Genomic DNA, 20,073 nt, shown 5'->3' with positions numbered 1-20,073 from the left:
AGCTTTGTTACTGGAAAAAATAGATTAAAATGAAATTTGAGAATTTAAATTTTTTGGCAAATTTTCCATCTCCATTTGCAACTCTTGTGCAACACCTAAAGGGTTAACAAAGTTTGTAAAATCAGTTTTGAATACCTTGAGGGGTGTAGTTTCTTCTGCAAACTACAGAACCGGGGCAACAAATATAGCATTTTGTTTGGCTGTTATCCCTTGCTTTCTTACTGGAAAAAATGGATTAAAATGGAAAATTTGCCCAAAAATTGAAATTCTCAAATTTTATCTTCATTTGCCAATAACTCTTGTGCAACACCTAAAGGGTTAACAAAGTTTGTAAAATCAGTTTTGAATACCTTGAGGGGTGTAGTTTCTTAGATGGCGTCACTTTTATGGAGTTTCTATTCTAGGGGTGCATCAGGGGGGCTTCAAATGGGACATGGTGTAAATAAACCAGTCCAGCAAAATCTGCCTTCCAAAAACCACATGGCGCACCTTTCCCTCTACGCCCTACTGTGTGCCCGTACAGTAGTTTAAGGCCACATATGGGGTGTTTCTGCAAACTACAGAATCGGGGCAATAAATATTGAGTTTTGTTTGGCTGTTAACCCTTGCTTTGTTACTGGAAAAAATGGATTAAAATGGAAAATTTGCCAAAAAATCAAAATTCAGAAATTTTATCTCCATTTGCCATTAACTATTGTGGAACACCTAAAGGGTTAGCGACGTTTGTAAAATCAGTTTTGAATAGCTTGAGGGGTGTAGTTTCTAGAATGGGTGGTTTATATTATGTAAGCCTCACAAAGTGACGTCAGACCTGAACTGGTCCCTAAAAATTGGGTTTTTGAAAAGTTCTGAAAAATGTCAAGATTTGCTTCTAAATTTCTAAGCCTTGTAACATCCCCAAAATATAAAATATCATTCACAAAATGATCCAAACATGAAGTAGACATATGGGGAATGTAAAGTAGTAACTATTTTTGGAGGTATTACTATGTATTATAGAAGTAGAGAAATTGAAACTTTTTACCAGTGTCATGAAGTACAATATGTGACGAAAAAACTATCTCAGAATGGCCTGGATAAGTCAAAGCGTTTTAAAGTTATCACCACTTAAAGTGACACTGGTCAGATTTTCAAAAAATGGCCTGGTCCTTAAAGGGCTTCTGTCACCCCGCAAAAGTCATTTTTTTTTTTTTGGATAGTTACATTCCTTATAGCGCGATATAGGAGAATATAATGGTATTACTTACTTTCATGCGGCCGTTTCTTTAGAAAACGAAGTTTTATAATATGTAAATCTGGTCTCTACCAGCAAGTAGGGCGTCTACTTGCTGGTAGCCGCAGCAGAAAACCGCCCCCTCGCCGTGTTGATTGACAGGGCCAGCCGTGATCTCCTCCTCCGGCCGGCCCGGTCAGTATTTCAAAAATCGCGCGCCTCTGTTCAATCGGCGCAGGCGCTCTGAGATGAGGAGGCTCGTCTCCTCAGAACTCCCTCAGTGCGCCTGCGCCGATGACATCACCGAAAGAGAAGACGTCATCGGTGCAGGCGCACTGAGGGAGTTCTGAGGAGACGAGCCTCCTCATCTCAGAGCGCCTGCGCCGATTGAACAGAGGCGCGTGATTTTTGAAATACTGACAGGGCCGGCCGGAGGAGGAGATCACGGCTGGCCCTGTCAATCAACACGGCGAGGGGGCGGTTTTCTGCTGCGGCTACCAGCAAGTAGACGCCCTACTTGCTGGTAGAGACCGGATTTACATATTATAAAACTTTGTTTTCTAAAGAAACGGCCGCATGAAAGTAAGTAATACCATTATATTCTCCTATATCGCGCTATAAGGAATGTAACTATCCAAAGAAAAAAAAATGACTTTTGCGGGGTGACAGAAGCCCTTTAAGGTGAAATAAGGCTGTGTCCTAAAGGGGTTAATCTATTTTGGGGATAGAAAACACCCGGTGAAGTTTTTGGTGGGTGTTCAAAATATAGATGCAGCCCTATATTTCCTGAACGGAAACCGAACTGACCCCATTATAGTCAATGGAATTAGTTTGGTTCCATTCAGGTGAGTTATGTGCAAAATCCTGAGAATAGGTCAACAATGTAAATCCTGGCAAATCCCTTTAAGCAATAACGTTCAACATATGCTCCTAGCTTGTCTTATTAACAGACTCTACTTTTTATGAAAACTTTTTCAAAATCCTTTCCTCTACCCTTTCCTTTCCATTACTCTGCTCCATCTCCATTTTCTCTGTAGTATTCCTCACGTCATGTCACATTTTATGAAAAGTTGCAAACAGTCATGAGAGAACCTACTTGTATAGACAGATGTGCTGACAGGTGAACTCGGATACCCCCGGACTCCGACTGTGACCACGGTGATGCTGTAATTAGTCCCTGAGGTCAGCTTCTGAAGGGTGACATTTGTTGCGTTGCTGGTCACAGTTATGTTAGTTGATGGGAACATCCCATAGCTTATATTATATGACTTAGTCACACCGGTCATATTTACTGGCTCTGTCCAGGATAACGTCAGATTCTTAGTTCCGATGCTGATAAAGGATAACTTTCCAGGTTGGGTTGGATCTGCACAAACAACAACAATACAGACAGGTGAGAACATATACAGCACATGACGTATACGGGGAAAGTGACTGTAACAGAGGTGAAGGATGATGAAAAGAGTCACCATTAAGCAGATCCTGATGATACTCACATGTGGCCTCTGTCACTGGAGCAGACATCTGGCTGCAGCTCCCACTGACTGTCTGTACAGTGACTGTATATTCTCTTCCGGGCAGTAATCCTGTGAAATTCACTTGTGTAGTACTAGCTGGTATTGTCTTATTCACGGCTCCTGTTAGACTGACGGTATAATTATCCACTTTTCTTGATGGTTTTGTCCATGTGGCTCCAAGAAAATCAACCAACTTGTAATTGGTCAGTGAGAGGCTGGAAACTTGTCCAGGAACTGAGAATATAACAAATCATAGACTGGTTAAGCCACATTTACAAGGCCTTAAGTTCAGGCTGATTATCTAGAAAGAGTGTTCCTACGAACGCTTGTTCCTGATAATCAGCCTTTGTAAAGGAGCACAAATGACCCGATGAACAAGCGTTTAGCTCGTAGGTGCAGACACCTTAATACTCGTTCCTGGGCAGCAGATCTTGCTGTCTAAACAGCACTCTGCTGTCCGGGAACAATGATTTTGTATGGGGATGAGTGATAGCAGCAAGGGTTGCTTGTCCTCATACTGTGGAGGTGATTGCTCTATCTAAATACAGGGACTCAACCTCCACTTAACAAGCAGCCAATTGTCTGGAAGAAATCCTGGTAAGCGCCCGACTGCTTAAGGAGGGTGATAAGAGACTGGGCGTCTCTCCTAATTCCCTTTGCCCCCAGTTAATAGGGGTCATGGCCCTGATTAGGATTTAGGAGCATGGTGGGAGGAGAAGGATTGGAAGGGGTTAAGTGTGAAGCCTTCCCATAATTACATCAGGAGAAGGGGCGGTGCTGGAGGCTATATATCCTTGGACTCGCCCCCGTCACTTCCTCTTGACGGTGGAAGCGCTGGTTTGAAGTACCCCCTTGCCACTGTCATGTCCGCAGGAGATATGGCCCTGAGGGAATCCCTCCTGGCGCATTTTCAGGAGGAAGGAGAGGGTTGGCTGCGTGCATTCCTGGGCAGCCTGCATTCCCCTTTGCCTTCCTCTACTCCGGCCCCTATGCCTGCTGCTGCCGCTGAGCTCCCGGCTCCTGCCGTCAGCTCTGGGAGTTATACGGGGGATCGGCGGTCCGCATGGCGTTCCCGCCCCCCAGCGCGTCTTGGCCATAGCCCCCCTCTGCCCCTTGCTTCCCGCCGCGGCTGTTCTAAGGGTCCGTCCCTGGCTGGTGGGCACTTACCTGCTCGCTCCGGGCGCCGTGCCTGGTCGGGCCGCTCCTACGGGCGGGGGGAAGATGGGAGGGAGCAGCGCGGTGATGTGGCTTCTCCCCTTTCGCCGTCTTCCGGAAGTGAGCTTGCGGTCGGCGGCGCTCTGTGTTCAGGCAGCATAATGGGAGCCCGGGAAAGTGCGCTGGCAGGGGATTCACCCCCTACACCCCCTCCATCTCAATTGTTGCCCCCCTCCCCCCGTTACTGAGGGGCAGGGGTCGTCTTTAATACCGGCTGCACCTGTATCTGGGGATCCAGTCAGGGTGCTGAATAGTACCATGGTAGCAGCCCCCTGCGGTATTTCCGCACCCCCCCCCCCCCCCTTTGCCACCTGTTCCCGCAGCAGTCAGGCAGAGGAGACGCAGGGAGGCCCTCTTCTTCAGTAGAAGGTAGCAGGGGTGAGTGCTCTTATCGCAGGCGTCCGTCCCGTCGCCGTTCTAGGGCTCATGGGAGTCGCAGACGCTCCAGATCCTCCAGGTGGCGTTCCCCCTCATCTTCGGAGTGGTCATCGGGCGCATCTGAGGAGTCTGGTAGAATTTCACAGAATAGACGGGTGAGGCCGGTGCCTAGCTGTACTTCCAGGGCTCCAAGCCTGGTTCATCCGGTGGTCGAGGGTCAAGTGGTTTCTGTTGAGACGTCTTCTCCAGTGGTTCCTCAGGCTTCGATTGGTGAGTTTCAATTGGCGGGAGCTTGGGGGGAGAGTGGATCTGTGGCTGGGATGGAATCACTGATGCGGGCTTTGTTAGACAAGTTGCAGAATGCCCCCTCTCCTGTAGCTCAGCCGATCCCCTCCCCTGTGGCTGCGGGTGTACATAAGGAATCCTTTTTCTGCGGGGTTAGCCCTTTGGGTTCACACGTGGAGGAGGCAGTTAGGGAAAAAATTTGGTCCAATCAGTATGTGGACATTTGGTCACTTATCTCTATAGATCAGCATACAGTGGATAGGGAGCGTCGGGTTGTTGACAGGCCGTATGAGCGCCGGCCGAAGGTAGCAAAGACTATTGGTAATTGGTTGCAAACCTTTTCGGTCTTGGGGTGTATTATGGGTCAGCGCCACCCGGAGCGGTGTTCCGAGTTGTTTATTTATGTGGATACTGTCTATAGTGCATACAAGGCCCATGGCGGCAGTGCGTGGTGGCGGTATGACGAGGAGTTTAGGAGGCGCCTCGCGCTGCGGCCAGGAAGTGGGTTGGGGAGTGAAGGCAACTGATGTGTGGTTGCGGCTCATGTTGTCTCAGAGGCAACCTCCCTTTCCAGGTGCGGCCGCCGGTGCTGGTGCAGCCCATGTCCATGCATCGGTGGCCATTAGACGCCCGGGAGCGTGCTGGCCGTTCAATGAAGGCAGTTGCAAGTACGCGGGTTTGTGCAGGTTTAAGCAGGAGTGCTCCGTGTGTGGAGGCCCCCATGCAGGGATCAGGTGTTCGGTTCAGTCGGCCAGGTTCCCCAAGTTGCCCGCCCAGAGTGATTCCAAAGACCCCGGTGAGCGTGGACGCGATGTCCCCATGGTTAGACAGGTACCCCGATAAACAGGCAGCTTCTCAGATTCGTTCTGGGTTTTCGTTTGGTTTCTTTATCCCGTTTGTCCTTAACCGGTCCCCTGTTTTTAGTGATAATCTGAAGTCAGCGCGGGATAACCCGGAGGTATTGAGAGATAAGCTGATGAAGGAGGTAGAGTTGGGAAGGATTCAAGGTCCGTTTCCTTCTATTCCGTTTCCTAACCTAAGGGTTTCACCGTGGGGAGTGGTCCCAAAAAAGGAGGCGGGGAAGTTTCGTTTGATTCATCATTTATCTCACCCTAAGGGTTCCTCAGTGAATGATGCGATTCTTCAGGAAGAGGCGTCGGTTTCTTATGTTTCTTTTGACAGGGCGGTTGCTCTGGTTAGGGATGCAGGTAAAGGTGCTTTGTTAGCTAAGTCCGATATTGAGTCGGCTTTTAGGCTCCTTCCTGTTCATCCCGATTGTTTTCATTTACTGGGAGGTTTCTGGGAGGGTCAGTTTTACTATGACACATGCCTACCCATGGGCTGTTCCATCTCGTGTCACTATTTTGAGTTGATCAGTTCCTTCCTAGAATGGGTCGTGCGATATGAATCGGGTATGGCATCCGTTATACATTATCTAGATGATTTCCTGTTTGTTGCCCCCGGCGGCGGGGACGGTTGTGGTTACTTGTTGTCGGTATTTTTGACACGTATGGGTCAGTTTGGAGTTCCTATCTCGGCAGAGAAGACTGAGGGCCCGGTCACTTGCTTGTCCTTTTTAGGGATTGAAATTGATACGGTCGCTATGGTTTTCCGGTTGCCTGGGGACAAGCTAGGTAGGTTGTTGCAGCTGATTGAGGGTTTTATGGCAGTTAAAAAGGTGACTCTAAAGCAGCTCCAGTCCCGGTTGGGGTTGCTGTGTTTCGCGTGTCGGGTCATGCCTATGGGCCGCGTTTTTTCTCGCTGGTTGTCACTGGCTACTACGGGGGTATCTGCCCCGGGACATCGTATACGGTTGACTAAGTCCCTTAAGGCGGATTTATGCGTTTGGCGTTCCTTTTTAGGTGGCTATAATGGTCATACTTGCTATATTTCCAGGGAAATCCTGAGTTCTGATGTTCCATTGGAGAGAGAATCTAAATCACACATCCTCAATACTATGCTTTTGATATAAACAACTGTTTAACATTACAGCATGATACAGCGTGACTATACAGCGCTATTGTCAATCTATTGCTGTGCACTATTAGGAGGCATTAGTATACAGTTTGATCAAAGAGCATAGGCCCAGATGAGCTCTTTGCACCTGTTCACATTATGCGGTGCTGGACGGTGGCCGTCGCTGCGTTTGTGCCGTGCTGGTGGAGTGATGGGGCCCAGGGCCTAGGTGGCTTTGCCGCACGGTGAGGGCGCCATGCGGCTGCTGGGTCCCATTGCCTGCTGGAGCGGTGTGGGGGCGCGCCAAAGTTAGAGTAGGTCCCCACTTGAAAGAGGCAACCTTGTCGTGGTAAGTGGGCCTATGCTCTTTGATCAAACTGTATACTAATGCCTCCTAATAGTGCACAGCAATAGATTGACAATAGCGCTGTATAGTCACGCTGTATCAAGCTATAATGTTAAACAGTTGTTTATATCAAAAGCATAGTATTGAGGATGTGCGATTTAGATTTTCTCTCTAATGGAACATATTGCATAGACATATTTCTCTTTTTCCCCCCTCTGAATCTGCACTCCTCCCCATTCGGCTTAGGTGCTTTTAATTAGCAGAAGTCTGCAAAGGGTTTATAAATTCCTACCACCTCTCAGTTTGAGTTCCTGAGAGGCTGCCTGTGACCAGGTGATCTCTTTGCACCTGTTCACATTATGCGGTGCTGGACGGTGGCCGTCGCTGGGTTTGTGCCGTGCGATTTAGATTTTCTCTCTAATGGAACATCCTGAGTTCTGAGCTTTCACTGTGGTCGGATGCGGCCGGGTCTTATGGTTTTGGTACCATTTTAGGCAGTGAATGGTGTGCGGCTCCGTGGCCGGAGTCGTGGCGGGAGTCCGCTTTCTGCAGGAATTTGACGTTACTGGAACTATTCCCCATTGTCGTTGCGGTGGAGATTTGGGGTTTCAGGTTATCTAATAAACATGTATGTTTTTGGTCAGATAACCTGGGGGTGGTGCAAGTGATCAACCGTCTGTCCTCCTCTTCCCTTCCTGTCTTGGCGTTATTGCGTCAACTGGTCTTGCGTTGCCTGGAGCATAACATCTACTTCCGGGCTCGCCACGTGCCGGGGGTAGATAACAGGGTTGCTGATGCTCTCTCTCGATTTCATTGGCAGGTCTTCCGGGAGCTTCATCCGGGGGCGGACAAGTGTGGCAAGGAGTGTCCGCCGTTCCTGTGGCGTCTGGTGGACTATTGATGTCGCTTATTAGCTCCTCAGTTTCTCCGGCTACGTGGCAGTCTCATGGTAAGGCATGGTCTGAGTGGTTGGCGATGGTGGGGTCGAGGGACGTGTCTTAACGGGATGATATCCGGCAGGAGGTCACCGTGGAATGGTTGCTTCGTTTACACGGTTCGGGTATGTCTGCTCCTGTAGCCCTTCGGCGTTTGTCGGGCGTGGCGTTCTTTTTTAAGTTATGCGGTTGGACGGACGTAATGAAACACTTTGTGGTTCGTCAGGCTATGCGTGGCTGGCGCAAGGAGTACGTGGTGCGGGATACGCGTCGTCCGGTGTCCTTTTCTTTGCTGTGCAGGCTTGTTATTAGTTGCGCTAGTGTTTGTAAATCTGCCTATGAGGGATCCCTTTTTGCTGCCAGTTTCAGCGTCAACTTCTTCGCGGCTCTGCGGGTGGGTGAATTATTTGCCCCATCGCTTAAGAAGGCGGGTGGTTTGTTGGTGCAGGACGTGGTTTTAGCTAATGACTCCCTGCGTATCAGAGTGAGACGGTCAAAGACAGATCAATATGGTTATGGGGCGTGGATCCCGCTTCTGCCTGTTCCTGGTCCCGCCTGCCCAATTAGTTTGGTGACGGAATTTAGGGACAGGCGGCGCGAGGGTTCTAATTTCTTTGCTCATGAGGATGGGTCCCTGGTTACAAAATTTCAGTTTACGGTGGTTTTTAGACGGTGTCTTGCGGAGGTGGGGGCCGATCCGAAGGAGTTTGGGACCCATTCTTTCTGCATCGGTGCGGCTACGGAAGCGGCGAGAGCAGGTTTGCCGGAAGCGGAGGTTATGCATATTGGTCGCTGGCGTTCTGCTTGCTTTGCGCGCAATGTTCGGCCGGAATTGCTGCTTTAAAAGAATAGAAACAAATTTTTATTTCAAGAGGGAGGTGGGGTAGTGAAGGGATGTTTTGATCATTAGCCTTATTGCAGCTCGTGGTTGTTTTGTGTTGGTGGCCTTTTCTAACAACATTGTCTTTTCAGGTGCCGAGCGTCCAACAGTGTGGATAGTTGGACACTCTTACGTATTCTGGGCTGCACAGCGGGCTGGATGTCGGCCGGGCGGGCGCAATCCCGGATTCCGGAATGTGGATGTCCTGTGGAGAGGTGTTCGGGGCCTAAGGTGGTCTCAGTTGCTCACGGAGGTGGTTGATATTGGCATGCGTTCGGTAGGTCCGGTGATCTTGGTGATTCATGCTGGTGGAAATGACCTCTGCCATTTACGGGTGGCTGATGCTTATGCGTTCGGATGTGGAACGTTTTCATGATGACGTTTTGTGTGTTTAGTGCTAGTGTCACCTTATGGCTAGGGCTACAGTGACATGAGTCATGCAACATGAATATCACGTTGTCACATGGCGAATCACTTCTTATAATTGTCAGTGAGGTCACCATGCAACACACTGTGACGTGCAAGTTGCACAAAATCCAACACAGCTGGATTTTTGGCTGCAGGTTTTAAATTGCATGTGACTTTGCCATCACAGACCACAGTACACGTCGTGTGCCACTGCCACCTGCCTGTGACTGTTATGCATTTTGGTTGCCTATTTACAGCCAAATCACTATTCTGAAACTTGCTGTCACACAATACATGTCACAGTGTAGCCCGTTGTCTCATGTCAGCCAGTACAGAGATATACTGTTTAAAGGGGTTCTCCGGGAATTAAGAAAATAAAATCACTGAAAATACTTAAATATTACATTATGATAACTATATTCCCAAATACATTTCATTAGTTATAATGGCACGTTTCGTCTAGGTAGCAATAATTAGAAGAAATAAAATGGCTGCCGCCCTATTAGTACACACAAAACCTGTCCTAATCACATAACAGGATGAGTTACTTCACAACACTGAGCTAAACAGCTGCCTCATCATCATCTCTGCTCTGCTTATCAGGGATTATGAGACATGAAATACAGAGAGGACAGATGGGTGGAGATGTGGCTAATGAGAAACAGCTATTGTATACAGTCTCCATTACCACAGCCTGTCCTGTCCGTCCTCTCTGTTCATCATGTCTCCTCATGAACTCCATTCCTACACAGATTCAGATGAAGATCTCATCATCTGTATTCAGGATCATAATCCCTGACAGAGAGCAGAGAGGAGGATGAGGCAGCTCTGTAGCTCAGTGTTGTGAAGTAACTTGTCCTGCAGTGTGATTAGGACACGTTTTGTGTCTACTAATAGGACAGCAGCCATTTTATTTCTGCTAATGATTGCTCCCCAGACAAAACAAGCTATTCTAACTAATGAAAGGTATTTGGGAATATATTTATAATGAAGTAATATTAAAGTATTTTCATTTTTTTTACCTCCTGGAGAACCCCTTTGACCTCGATAGTTCAGCTGGATTATTTATAGAGGCAGATAAGGGGCATGGGCACTTGACAGGATGAGTTGCTGCCAATTTTCTATAAATAAATTGAGTGCAAAACAATTTTCACCATATTTACATCAATTGGCATACTCTGAACACATTGGTATTACCTGTGCAGGTGGATAGTGACACCGGGTCTGATTCAGTGATGCCATCGGCAGCTCTCGTATACACCATGAATGTATATGTTTCTCCTGCCGTCAAATTCATTATTGTCGCTGATTCACTTCTCACTATTGTATTATTTATCATTACTGATGATGAGGTGAGAATGAGATTGGTCTGGACTCTGTAGCTGTAAGACGTCTGATACTCATCAGGTTTACTCCACGTCAGAGACACAGAAGACGAGGTCACATTACTGATCTGCGGAGAATTTACCGACATCGGTTCTGAAATAAAGAAAGTACAAACATTCAGTGTCGATACAGAATGAGAAGAAAACTTGCAGGGGCACATTTACCAAGACCGGCTAGTCTTAGTTTTTTCCATCTGCGCTGCCGTCAGATCCAGAAAATTCAGAGTTGTAATTAGAGCCTGGAGACCAAACTGCAGCCAGATCACTTAGGGAGACTATGGACTATTTTACACAGGCAAGTTAAACATAGAGGTTCATAGGTGTGCTAAACAAATTCAGTGTATTTTTATGTGTCTATTCATTAGAGCATATAAAATACATCTGTGTTTTAAAGAAGCAGCATGCACTATTTTAATCTATTTTGGGGATAGAAAACGCTCAGTGAAGTTTTTAGTGGGTGTTCAAAATATAGATGCAGTTCTATATTATCTGTATGATATCAATATCACATTTGCATGTCAGCCATATTGCTTCCATATTTCAAAGGGCCTGTCTTATCTAATTGCATTTTCTTTTTAAAAGACAGAGTTCGGGTCTACAAGGCCTTGTTCACATCTATGTCCTGACCTCCATCCCAGATTCCATGAAAAAGGGGAAAAGCCTTGCATGGGGGACTTATTTCTCTGCTGAAAAAAGCAGACTCCTGAACGGAAACTGAACTGACCCCATTATAGTCAATGGAATTTGTTTGGTTCCATTCAGGTGAGTTATGTGCAAAATCCTGAGGATAGGTCATCAATGTAAATCCTGGCAAATCCCTTTAAGCAATAATGTTCAACATATGCTCCTAGCTTGTCTTATTAACATACTGTACTTTTTATGAAAACTCTTTTAAAATCCTTTCCTCTACCCTTTGCTTTCTATTACTCTGCTCCATCTCCATTTTCTCTGTAGTATTCCTCACATCATGTCACATTTTATGAAAAGTTGCAAACAGTCATGAGAGAACCTACTTGTATAGACAGATGTGCTGACAGGTGAACTCGGATACCCCCGGACTCCGACTGTGACCACAGTAATGCTATAATTAGTCCCTGAGGTCAGCTTCTGAAGGGTGACATTTGTGGCGTTGCTCGTCACAATTATGTTAGTTGATGGGAACATCCCATAGCTTATATTATATGACTTAGTCACACCGATCATATTTACTGGCTCTGTCCAAGATAATGTCAGATTCTTAGTTCCGATGCTGATAAAGGATAACTTTCCAGGTTCAGTTGGATCTGCACAAACAACAACAATACAGACAGGTGAGAACATATACAGCACATGACGTATACGGGAAAAGTGACTGTAACAGAGGTGAAGGATGATGAAGAGTCACCATTGAGCAGATCCTGATGATACTCACATGTGGCCTCTGTCACTGGAGCAGACATCTGGCTGCAGCTCCCACTGACTGTCTGTACGGTGACTGTATATTCTCTTCCGGGCAGTAATCCTGTGAAATTCACTTGTGTAGTACTAGTTGCTGTTGTCTTATTCACGGCTCCTGTTAGACTGACGGTATAATTATCCACTTTTCCTGCTGGTTTTGTCCATGTGGCTCCAAGAAAATCAACCGACTTGTAATTGGTCAGTGAGAGGCTGGAAACTTGTCCAGGAACTGAGAATATAACAAATCATAGACTGGTTAAGCCACATTTACAAGGGCTGAAGTTTGGGCTGATTATCTAGAAATCGTGTTCCTACGAACGCTTGTTCCTGATAATCAGCCTTTGTAAAGGTGCACAAATGACCCGATGAACAAGCGTTTAGCTCGTAGGTGCAGACACCTTAATACTTGTTCCTGGGCAGCAGATCGTGCTGTCTAAACAGCACTCTGCTGTCCAGGAACAATGATTTTGTATGGGGATGAGTGAAAGCAGCAAGGATTGCTTGTCCTCATACTGTGGAGGTGATTGCTCTATCTAAATACAGGGCCTCAACCTCCTCTTAACAAGCAGCCAATTGTCTGGAAGAAATCCTTCATTAACAACAAATCGGCTGTTCCTCACAGCATCTAAATGCACCTTTAGTTATGGAACCCTGAAAGGGGTTATCCAAGTATTTAAAATTGATGACAGATTTGTGTGTTCAGTGCTAGTGTCACCTTATGGCTAGGTCTACACAGTGACATGAGTCACGCAACATGAAGATCACGTTGTTGCATGGCGAATCACTTCTTATAATTGTCAGTGAGGTCACCATGCAATACACTGTGACGTGCAAGTTGCACAAAATCCAACACAGCTGGATTTTTGGTTGCAGGTTTTAAATTGCATGTGACTTTGCCATCACAGACCACAGTACACGTCGTGTGCCACTGCCACCTGTCTGTGACTGTTCTGCATTTTGGTTGCCTATTTACAGCCAAATCACTATTCTGAAACTTGCTGTCACACAATACATGTCACAGTGTAGCCCGTTGTCTCATGTCAGCCAGTACAGAGATATACTGTTTAAAAGGGTTCTCCGGGAATTAAGAAAATAAAATCACTGAAAATACTTAAATATTACATTATGATAACTATATTCCCAAATACATTTCATTAGTTATAAATGGCACGTTTCGTCTAGGTAGCAATAATTAGAAGAAAGAAAATGGCTGCCGCCCAATTAGTACACACAAAACCTGTCCTAATCACATAACAGGATGAGTTACTTCACAACACTGAGCTAAACAGCTGCCTCATCATCATCTCTGCTCTGCTTATCAGGGATTATGAGACATGAAATACAGAGAGGACAGATGGGTGGAGATGTGGCTAATGAGAAACAGCTATTGTATACAGTCTCCATTACCACAGCCTGTCCTGTCCGTCCTCTCTGTTCATCATGTCTCCTCATGAACTCCATTCCTACACAGATTCAGATGAAGATCTCATCATCTGTATTCAGGATCATAATCCCTGACAGAGAGCAGAGAGGAGGATGAGGCAGCTCTGTAGCTCAGTGTTGTGAAGTAACTTGTCCTGCAGTGTGATTAGGACACGTTTTGTGTCTACTAATAGGACAGCAGCCATTTTATTTCTGCTAATGATTGCTCCCCAGACAAAACAAGCTATTCTAACTAATGAAAGGTATTTGGGAATATATTTATAATGAAGTAATATTAAAGTATTTTCATTTTTTTTACCTCCTGGAGAACCCCTTTGACCTCGATAGTTCAGCTGGATTATTTATAGAGGCAGATAAGGGGCATGGGCACTTGACAGGATGAGTTGCTGCCAATTTTCTATAAATAAATTGAGTGCAAAACAATTTTCACCATATTTACATCAATTGGCATACTCTGAACACATTGGTATTACCTGTGCAGGTGGATAGTGACACCGGGTCTGATTCAGTGATGCCATCGGCAGCTCTCGTATACACCATGAATGTATATGTTTCTCCTGCCGTCAAATTCATTATTGTCGCTGATTCACTTCTCACTATTGTATTATTTATCATTACTGATGATGAGGTGAGAATGAGATTGGTCTGGACTCTGTAGCTGTAAGACGTCTGATACTCATCAGGTTTACTCCACGTCAGAGACACAGAAGACGAGGTCACATTACTGATCTGCGGAGAATTTACCGACATCGGTTCTGAAATAAAGAAAGTACAAACATTCAGTGTCGATACAGAATGAGAAGAAAACTTGCAGGGGCACATTTACCAAGACCGGCTAGTCTTAGTTTTTTCCATCTGCGCTGCCGTCAGATCCAGAAAATTCAGAGTTGTAATTAGAGCCTGGAGACCAAACTGCAGCCAGATCACTTAGGGAGACTATGGACTATTTTACACAGGCAAGTTAAACATAGAGGTTCATAGGTGTGCTAAACAAATTCAGTGTATTTTTATGTGTCTATTCATTAGAGCATATAAAATACATCTGTGTTTTAAAGAAGCAGCATGCACTATTTTAATCTATTTTGGGGATAGAAAACGCTCAGTGAAGTTTTTGGTGGGTGTTCAAAATATAGATGCAGTTCTATATTATCTGTATGATATCAATATCACATTTGCATGTCAGCCATATTGCTTCCATATTTCAAAGGGCCTGTCTTATCTAATTGCATTTTCTTTTTAAAAGACAGAGTTCGGGTCTACAAGGCCTTGTTCACATCTATGTCCTGACCTCCATCCCAGATTCCATGAAAAAGGGGAAAAGCCTTGCATGGGGGACTTATTTCTCTGCTGAAAAAAGCAGACTCCTGAACGGAAACTGAACTGACCCCATTATAGTCAATGGAATTTGTTTGGTTCCATTCAGGTGAGTTATGTGCAAAATCCTGAGGATAGGTCATCAATGTAAATCCTGGCAAATCCCTTTAAGCAATAATGTTCAACATATGCTCCTAGCTTGTCTTATTAACATACTGTACTTTTTATGAAAACTCTTTTAAAATCCTTTCCTCTACCCTTTGCTTTCTATTACTCTGCTCCATCTCCATTTTCTCTGTAGTATTCCTCACATCATGTCACATTTTATGAAAAGTTGCAAACAGTCATTAGAGAACCTACTTGTATAGACAGATGTGCTGACAGGTGAACTCGGATACCCCCGGACTCCGACTGTGACCACAGTAATGCTATAATTAGTCCCTGAGGTCAGCTTCTGAAGGGTGACATTTGTGGCGTTGCTCGTCACAATTATGTTAGTTGATGGGAACATCCCATAGCTTATATTATATGACTTAGTCACACCGATCATATTTACTGGCTCTGTCCAAGATAATGTCAGATTCTTAGTTCCGATGCTGATAAAGGATAACTTTCCAGGTTCAGTTGGATCTGCACAAACAACAACAATACAGACAGGTGAGAACATATACAGCACATGACGTATACGGGAAAAGTGACTGTAACAGAGGTGAAGAATGATGATAAGAGTCACCATTGAGCAGATCCTGATGATACTCACATGTGGCCTCTGTCACTGGAGCAGACATCTGGCTGCAGCTCCCACTGACTGTCTGTACAGTGACTGTATATTCTCTTCCGGGCAGTAATCCTGTGAAATTCACTTGTGTAGTACTAGTTGCTGTTGTCTTATTCACGGCTCCTGTTAGACTGACGGTATAATTATCCACTTTTCCTGCTGGTTTTGTCCATGTGGCTCCAAGAAAATCAACCGACTTGTAATTGGTCAGTGAGAGGCTGGAAACTTGTCCAGGAACTGAGAATATAACAAATCATAGACTGGTTAAGCCACATTTACAAGGGCTGAAGTTTGGGCTGATTATCTAGAAATCGTGTTCCTACGAACGCTTGTTCCTGATAATCAGCCTTTGTAAAGGTGCACAAATGACCCGATGAACAAGCGTTTAGCTCGTAGGTGCAGACACCTTAATACTTGTTCCTGGGCAGCAGATCGTGCTGTCTAAACAGCACTCTGCTGTCCAGGAACAATGATTTTGTATGGGGATGAGTGAAAGCAGCAAGGATTGCTTGTCCTCATACTGTGGAGGTGATTGCTCTATCTAAATACAGGGCCTCAACCTCCTCTTAACAAGCAGCCAATTGTCTGGAAGAAATCCTTCATTAACAACAAATCGGCTGTTCCTCACAGCATCTAAATGCACCTTTAGTTATGGAACCCTGAAAGGGGTTATCCAAGTATTTAAAATTGATGACAGATTTGTGTGTTCAGTGCTAGTGTCACCTTATGGCTAGGTCTACACAGTGACATGAGTCACGCAACATGAAGATCACGTTGTTGCATGGCGAATCACTTCTTATAATTGTCAGTGAGGTCACCATGCAATACACTGTGACGTGCAAGTTGCACAAAATCCAACACAGCTGGATTTTTGGTTGCAGGTTTTAAATTGCATGTAACTTTGCCATCACAGACCACAGTACACGTCGTGTGCCACTGCCACCTGTCTGTGACTGTTCTGCATTTTGGTTGCCTATTTACAGCCAAATCACTATTCTGAAACTTGCTGTCACACAATACATGTCACAGTGTAGCCCGTTGTCTCATGTCAGCCAGTACAGAGATATACTGTTTAAAAGGGTTCTCCGGGAATTAAGAAAATAAAATCACTGAAAATACTTAAATATTACATTATGATAACTATATTCCCAAATACATTTCATTAGTTATAAATGGCACGTTTCGTCTAGGTAGCAATAATTAGAAGAAATAAAATGGCTGCCGCCCAATTAGTACACACAAAACCTGTCCTAATCACATAACAGGATGAGTTACTTCACAACACTGAGCTAAACAGCTGCCTCATCATCATCTCTGCTATGCTTATCAGGGATTATGAGACATGAAATACAGAGAGGACAGATGGGTGGAGATGTGGCTAATGAGAAACAGCTATTGTATACAGTCTCCATGTCACGGCTGTATGTGAGCAACAAGAGCATGCACAGAAAACAGAGCTGCTGACCGGACCCAAACCAGGGAGGACAAAGGGTGACCCCTGTCAGACCCTCAAAGCTCTCCCGACGCTGCTAAGCCCATGCCGGATCCAAATGGTGGAACGAGGCATGCCCGCGTACCTAAGACTGATGACCACTGTAACCCCTACAATAGTGGAAGGGGCACGGCCACCGGTGCCCTGCTCAGTATATGGAGGGAACCGTGGTCGCCTCGGATCTAGTCAGAAAACACACAGATACACTACAATGTCTGCACACTTAGCTGAAGGAGCTGCAGCCGCAGTGAAGACGGATCCAAAGACAGGCTGGCAATATCCGGAGTACTTGCTGCAGCAGAACACAGGTCCAGTGAAAGGATAGCATACAAGGGAAGATACTCAAGCAAGAGCTACAACTCAAATGAGAAATATAATCCACACACTACAAAAGGAGGAGGGGTGATTTAAAGGCAGGGAAATCAAACGCAGGAGGAACAGCTGGGAGGAAGGAAACAGAAAGTAAAGAGCTCATCACAGGGGCGGAGAAACAGAGCAGTGAGAACTCCTCCGAGCTCTGGTAGTGACAGTACCCCCCCCCCCCTCTCTACGGGTGGACTCTGGACACCCAGGACCCACCTTCTCAGGATGAGCCCTATGAAATGCCCTGATGAGGCGAGTGGCTTTAATGTCCGACACCGGAACCCACATCCTCTCCTCAGGACCATAACCCTTCCAATGAACGAGGTACTGAAGAGAACCGCGGACAATGCGAGAGTCCACAATTCTGCAAACCTCAAACTCCAGATTGCCATCAACCAAAATCGGAGGAGGAGGCAAAGAGGAGGGTACCGTGGGCTGGACATATGGTTTTAAGAGAGATCTGTGAAATACATTATGTATCTTCCAAACCCGTGGAAGATCAAGACGGAAGGCAACAGGATTGATGACTGACAAGATTTTATAAGGCCCAATAAACTTGGGACCCAATTTCCAGGAGGGAACCTTCAGTTTAATATTTCTTGTAGACAACCACACCAGATCACCCACATTCAGGTCCGGACCAGGCACACGTCTCTTATCAGCCACACGCTTATACTTCTCACTCATCTTTCTAAGATTACTCTGAATCTTTTGCCAAATGGTAGACAAAGACGAGGAAAATCTCTCCTCCTCAGGTAAACCAGAAAGAGCCCCTCCCGAGAATGTCCCAAACTGCGGATGGAACCCATATGCACCAAAGAATGGTGACTTATCAGAAGATTCCTGACGACGGTTGTTCAGAGCAAACTCAGCAAGAGGGAGAAATGAACACCAATCCTCCTGGTTCTCTGCCACAAAACAGCGCAAATATGTCTCCAGATTCTGATTGAGGCGCTCAGTCTGACCATTCGACTGCGGGTGAAAATCAGAAGAGAAGGACAGCCGAACCCCCAGGCGAGAACAGAAAGCCTTCCAGAATCTGGACACAAACTGCGTGCCTCTATCGGAAACAATATCAGAGGGAATGCCATGCAATTTAACAATATGGTCGACAAAAGCTTGCGCCAACGTTTTAGCATTGGGTAAACCAGGGAAAGGTACGAAATGAGCCATCTTGCTAAAACGGTCCACCACCACCAGGATCACCGACTTCCCTGAGGAACGAGGAAGATCCGTGATAAATTCCATGGACAGGTGTGTCCAAGGACGGGAAGGTATGGGTAACGGGAGAAGGGAACCTGAAGGCCGTGAACGAGGGACCTTAGCGCGAGCGCACGTCTCACAAGCAGCCACAAAACCCTCCACCGACTTACGAAGAGCCGGCCACCAAAATCTCCGAGCAATGAGATCTACCGTGGCTCTACTCCCGGGGTGACCAGCAAGAACAGTATCATGATGCTCCTTGAAGAGTTTGTGACGTAGCTCAGGAGGCACAAACAACTTCCCAGAAGGACAACGGGCAGGTGCCTCAGTCTGGGCAGCCTGGACCTCGGCCTCCAAATCAGAATATAGAGCAGAAACAACTACCCCCTCCGCCAAAATGGCCAAAGTTGTTGCATGGCGAATCACTTCTTATAATTGTCAGTGAGGTCACCATGCAATACACTGTGACGTGCAAGTTGCACAAAATCCAACACAGCTGGATTTTTGGTTGCAGGTTTTAAATTGCATGTGACTTTGCCATCACAGACCACAGTACACGTCGTGTGCCACTGCCACCTGTCTGTGACTGTTCTGCATTTTGGTTGCCTATTTACAGCCAAATCACTATTCTGAAACTTGCTGTCACACAATACATGTCACAGTGTAGCCCGTTGTCTCATGTCAGCCAGTACAGAGATATACTGTTTAAAAGGGTTCTCCGGGAATTAAGAAAATAAAATCACTGAAAATACTTAAATATTACATTATGATAACTATATTCCCAAATACATTTCATTAGTTATAAATGGCACGTTTCGTCTAGGTAGCAATAATTAGAAGAAATAAAATGGCTGCCGCCCAATTAGTACACACAAAACCTGTCCTAATCACATAACAGGATGAGTTACTTCACAACACTGAGCTAAACAGCTGCCTCATCATCATCTCTGCTATGCTTATCAGGGATTATGAGACATGAAATACAGAGAGGACAGATGGGTGGAGATGTGGCTAATGAGAAACAGCTATTGTATACAGTCTCCATGTCACGGCTGTATGTGAGCAACAAGAGCATGCACAGAAAACAGAGCTGCTGACCGGACCCAAACCAGGGAGGACAAAGGGTGACCCCTGTCAGACCCTCAAAGCTCTCCCGACGCTGCTAAGCCCATGCCGGATCCAAATGGTGGAACGAGGCATGCCCGCGTACCTAAGACTGATGACCACTGTAACCCCTACAATAGTGGAAGGGGCACGGCCACCGGTGCCCTGCTCAGTATATGGAGGGAACCGTGGTCGCCTCGGATCTAGTCAGAAAACACACAGATACACTACAATGTCTGCACACTTAGCTGAAGGAGCTGCAGCCGCAGTGAAGACGGATCCAAAGACAGGCTGGCAATATCCGGAGTACTTGCTGCAGCAGAACACAGGTCCAGTGAAAGGATAGCATACAAGGGAAGATACTCAAGCAAGAGCTACAACTCAAATGAGAAATATAATCCACACACTACAAAAGGAGGAG

The 20,073-nt window shown here is 45.9% G+C and overlaps 1 protein-coding gene across 1 annotated transcript in view; it reads right to left on the bottom strand.

Moving 5' to 3' along the window:
* The window catches only part of LOC120980947 (receptor-type tyrosine-protein phosphatase beta-like), a 237,948-nt gene that overhangs the window by 67,986 nt on the left and 149,889 nt on the right, over positions 1–20,073 (bottom strand). The window contains exons 23-27 of the mRNA XM_040410341.1: positions 15,473–15,727; positions 15,073–15,342; positions 13,872–14,153; positions 11,930–12,184; positions 2,310–2,579 (exon numbers count right to left, since the gene is read on the bottom strand). Coding sequence (XP_040266275.1) covers positions 2,310–2,579; positions 11,930–12,184; positions 13,872–14,153; positions 15,073–15,342; positions 15,473–15,727 — 1,332 coding nt within the window. The remainder of the gene's footprint in view (positions 1–2,309; positions 2,580–11,929; positions 12,185–13,871; positions 14,154–15,072; positions 15,343–15,472; positions 15,728–20,073) is intronic.

This window comes from Bufo bufo, chromosome 10 (genome assembly GCF_905171765.1).
Source record: "Bufo bufo chromosome 10, aBufBuf1.1, whole genome shotgun sequence".
NCBI lineage: Eukaryota > Metazoa > Chordata > Amphibia > Anura > Bufonidae > Bufo > Bufo bufo.
This window is presented reverse-complemented; position numbering and strand designations above follow the sequence as displayed.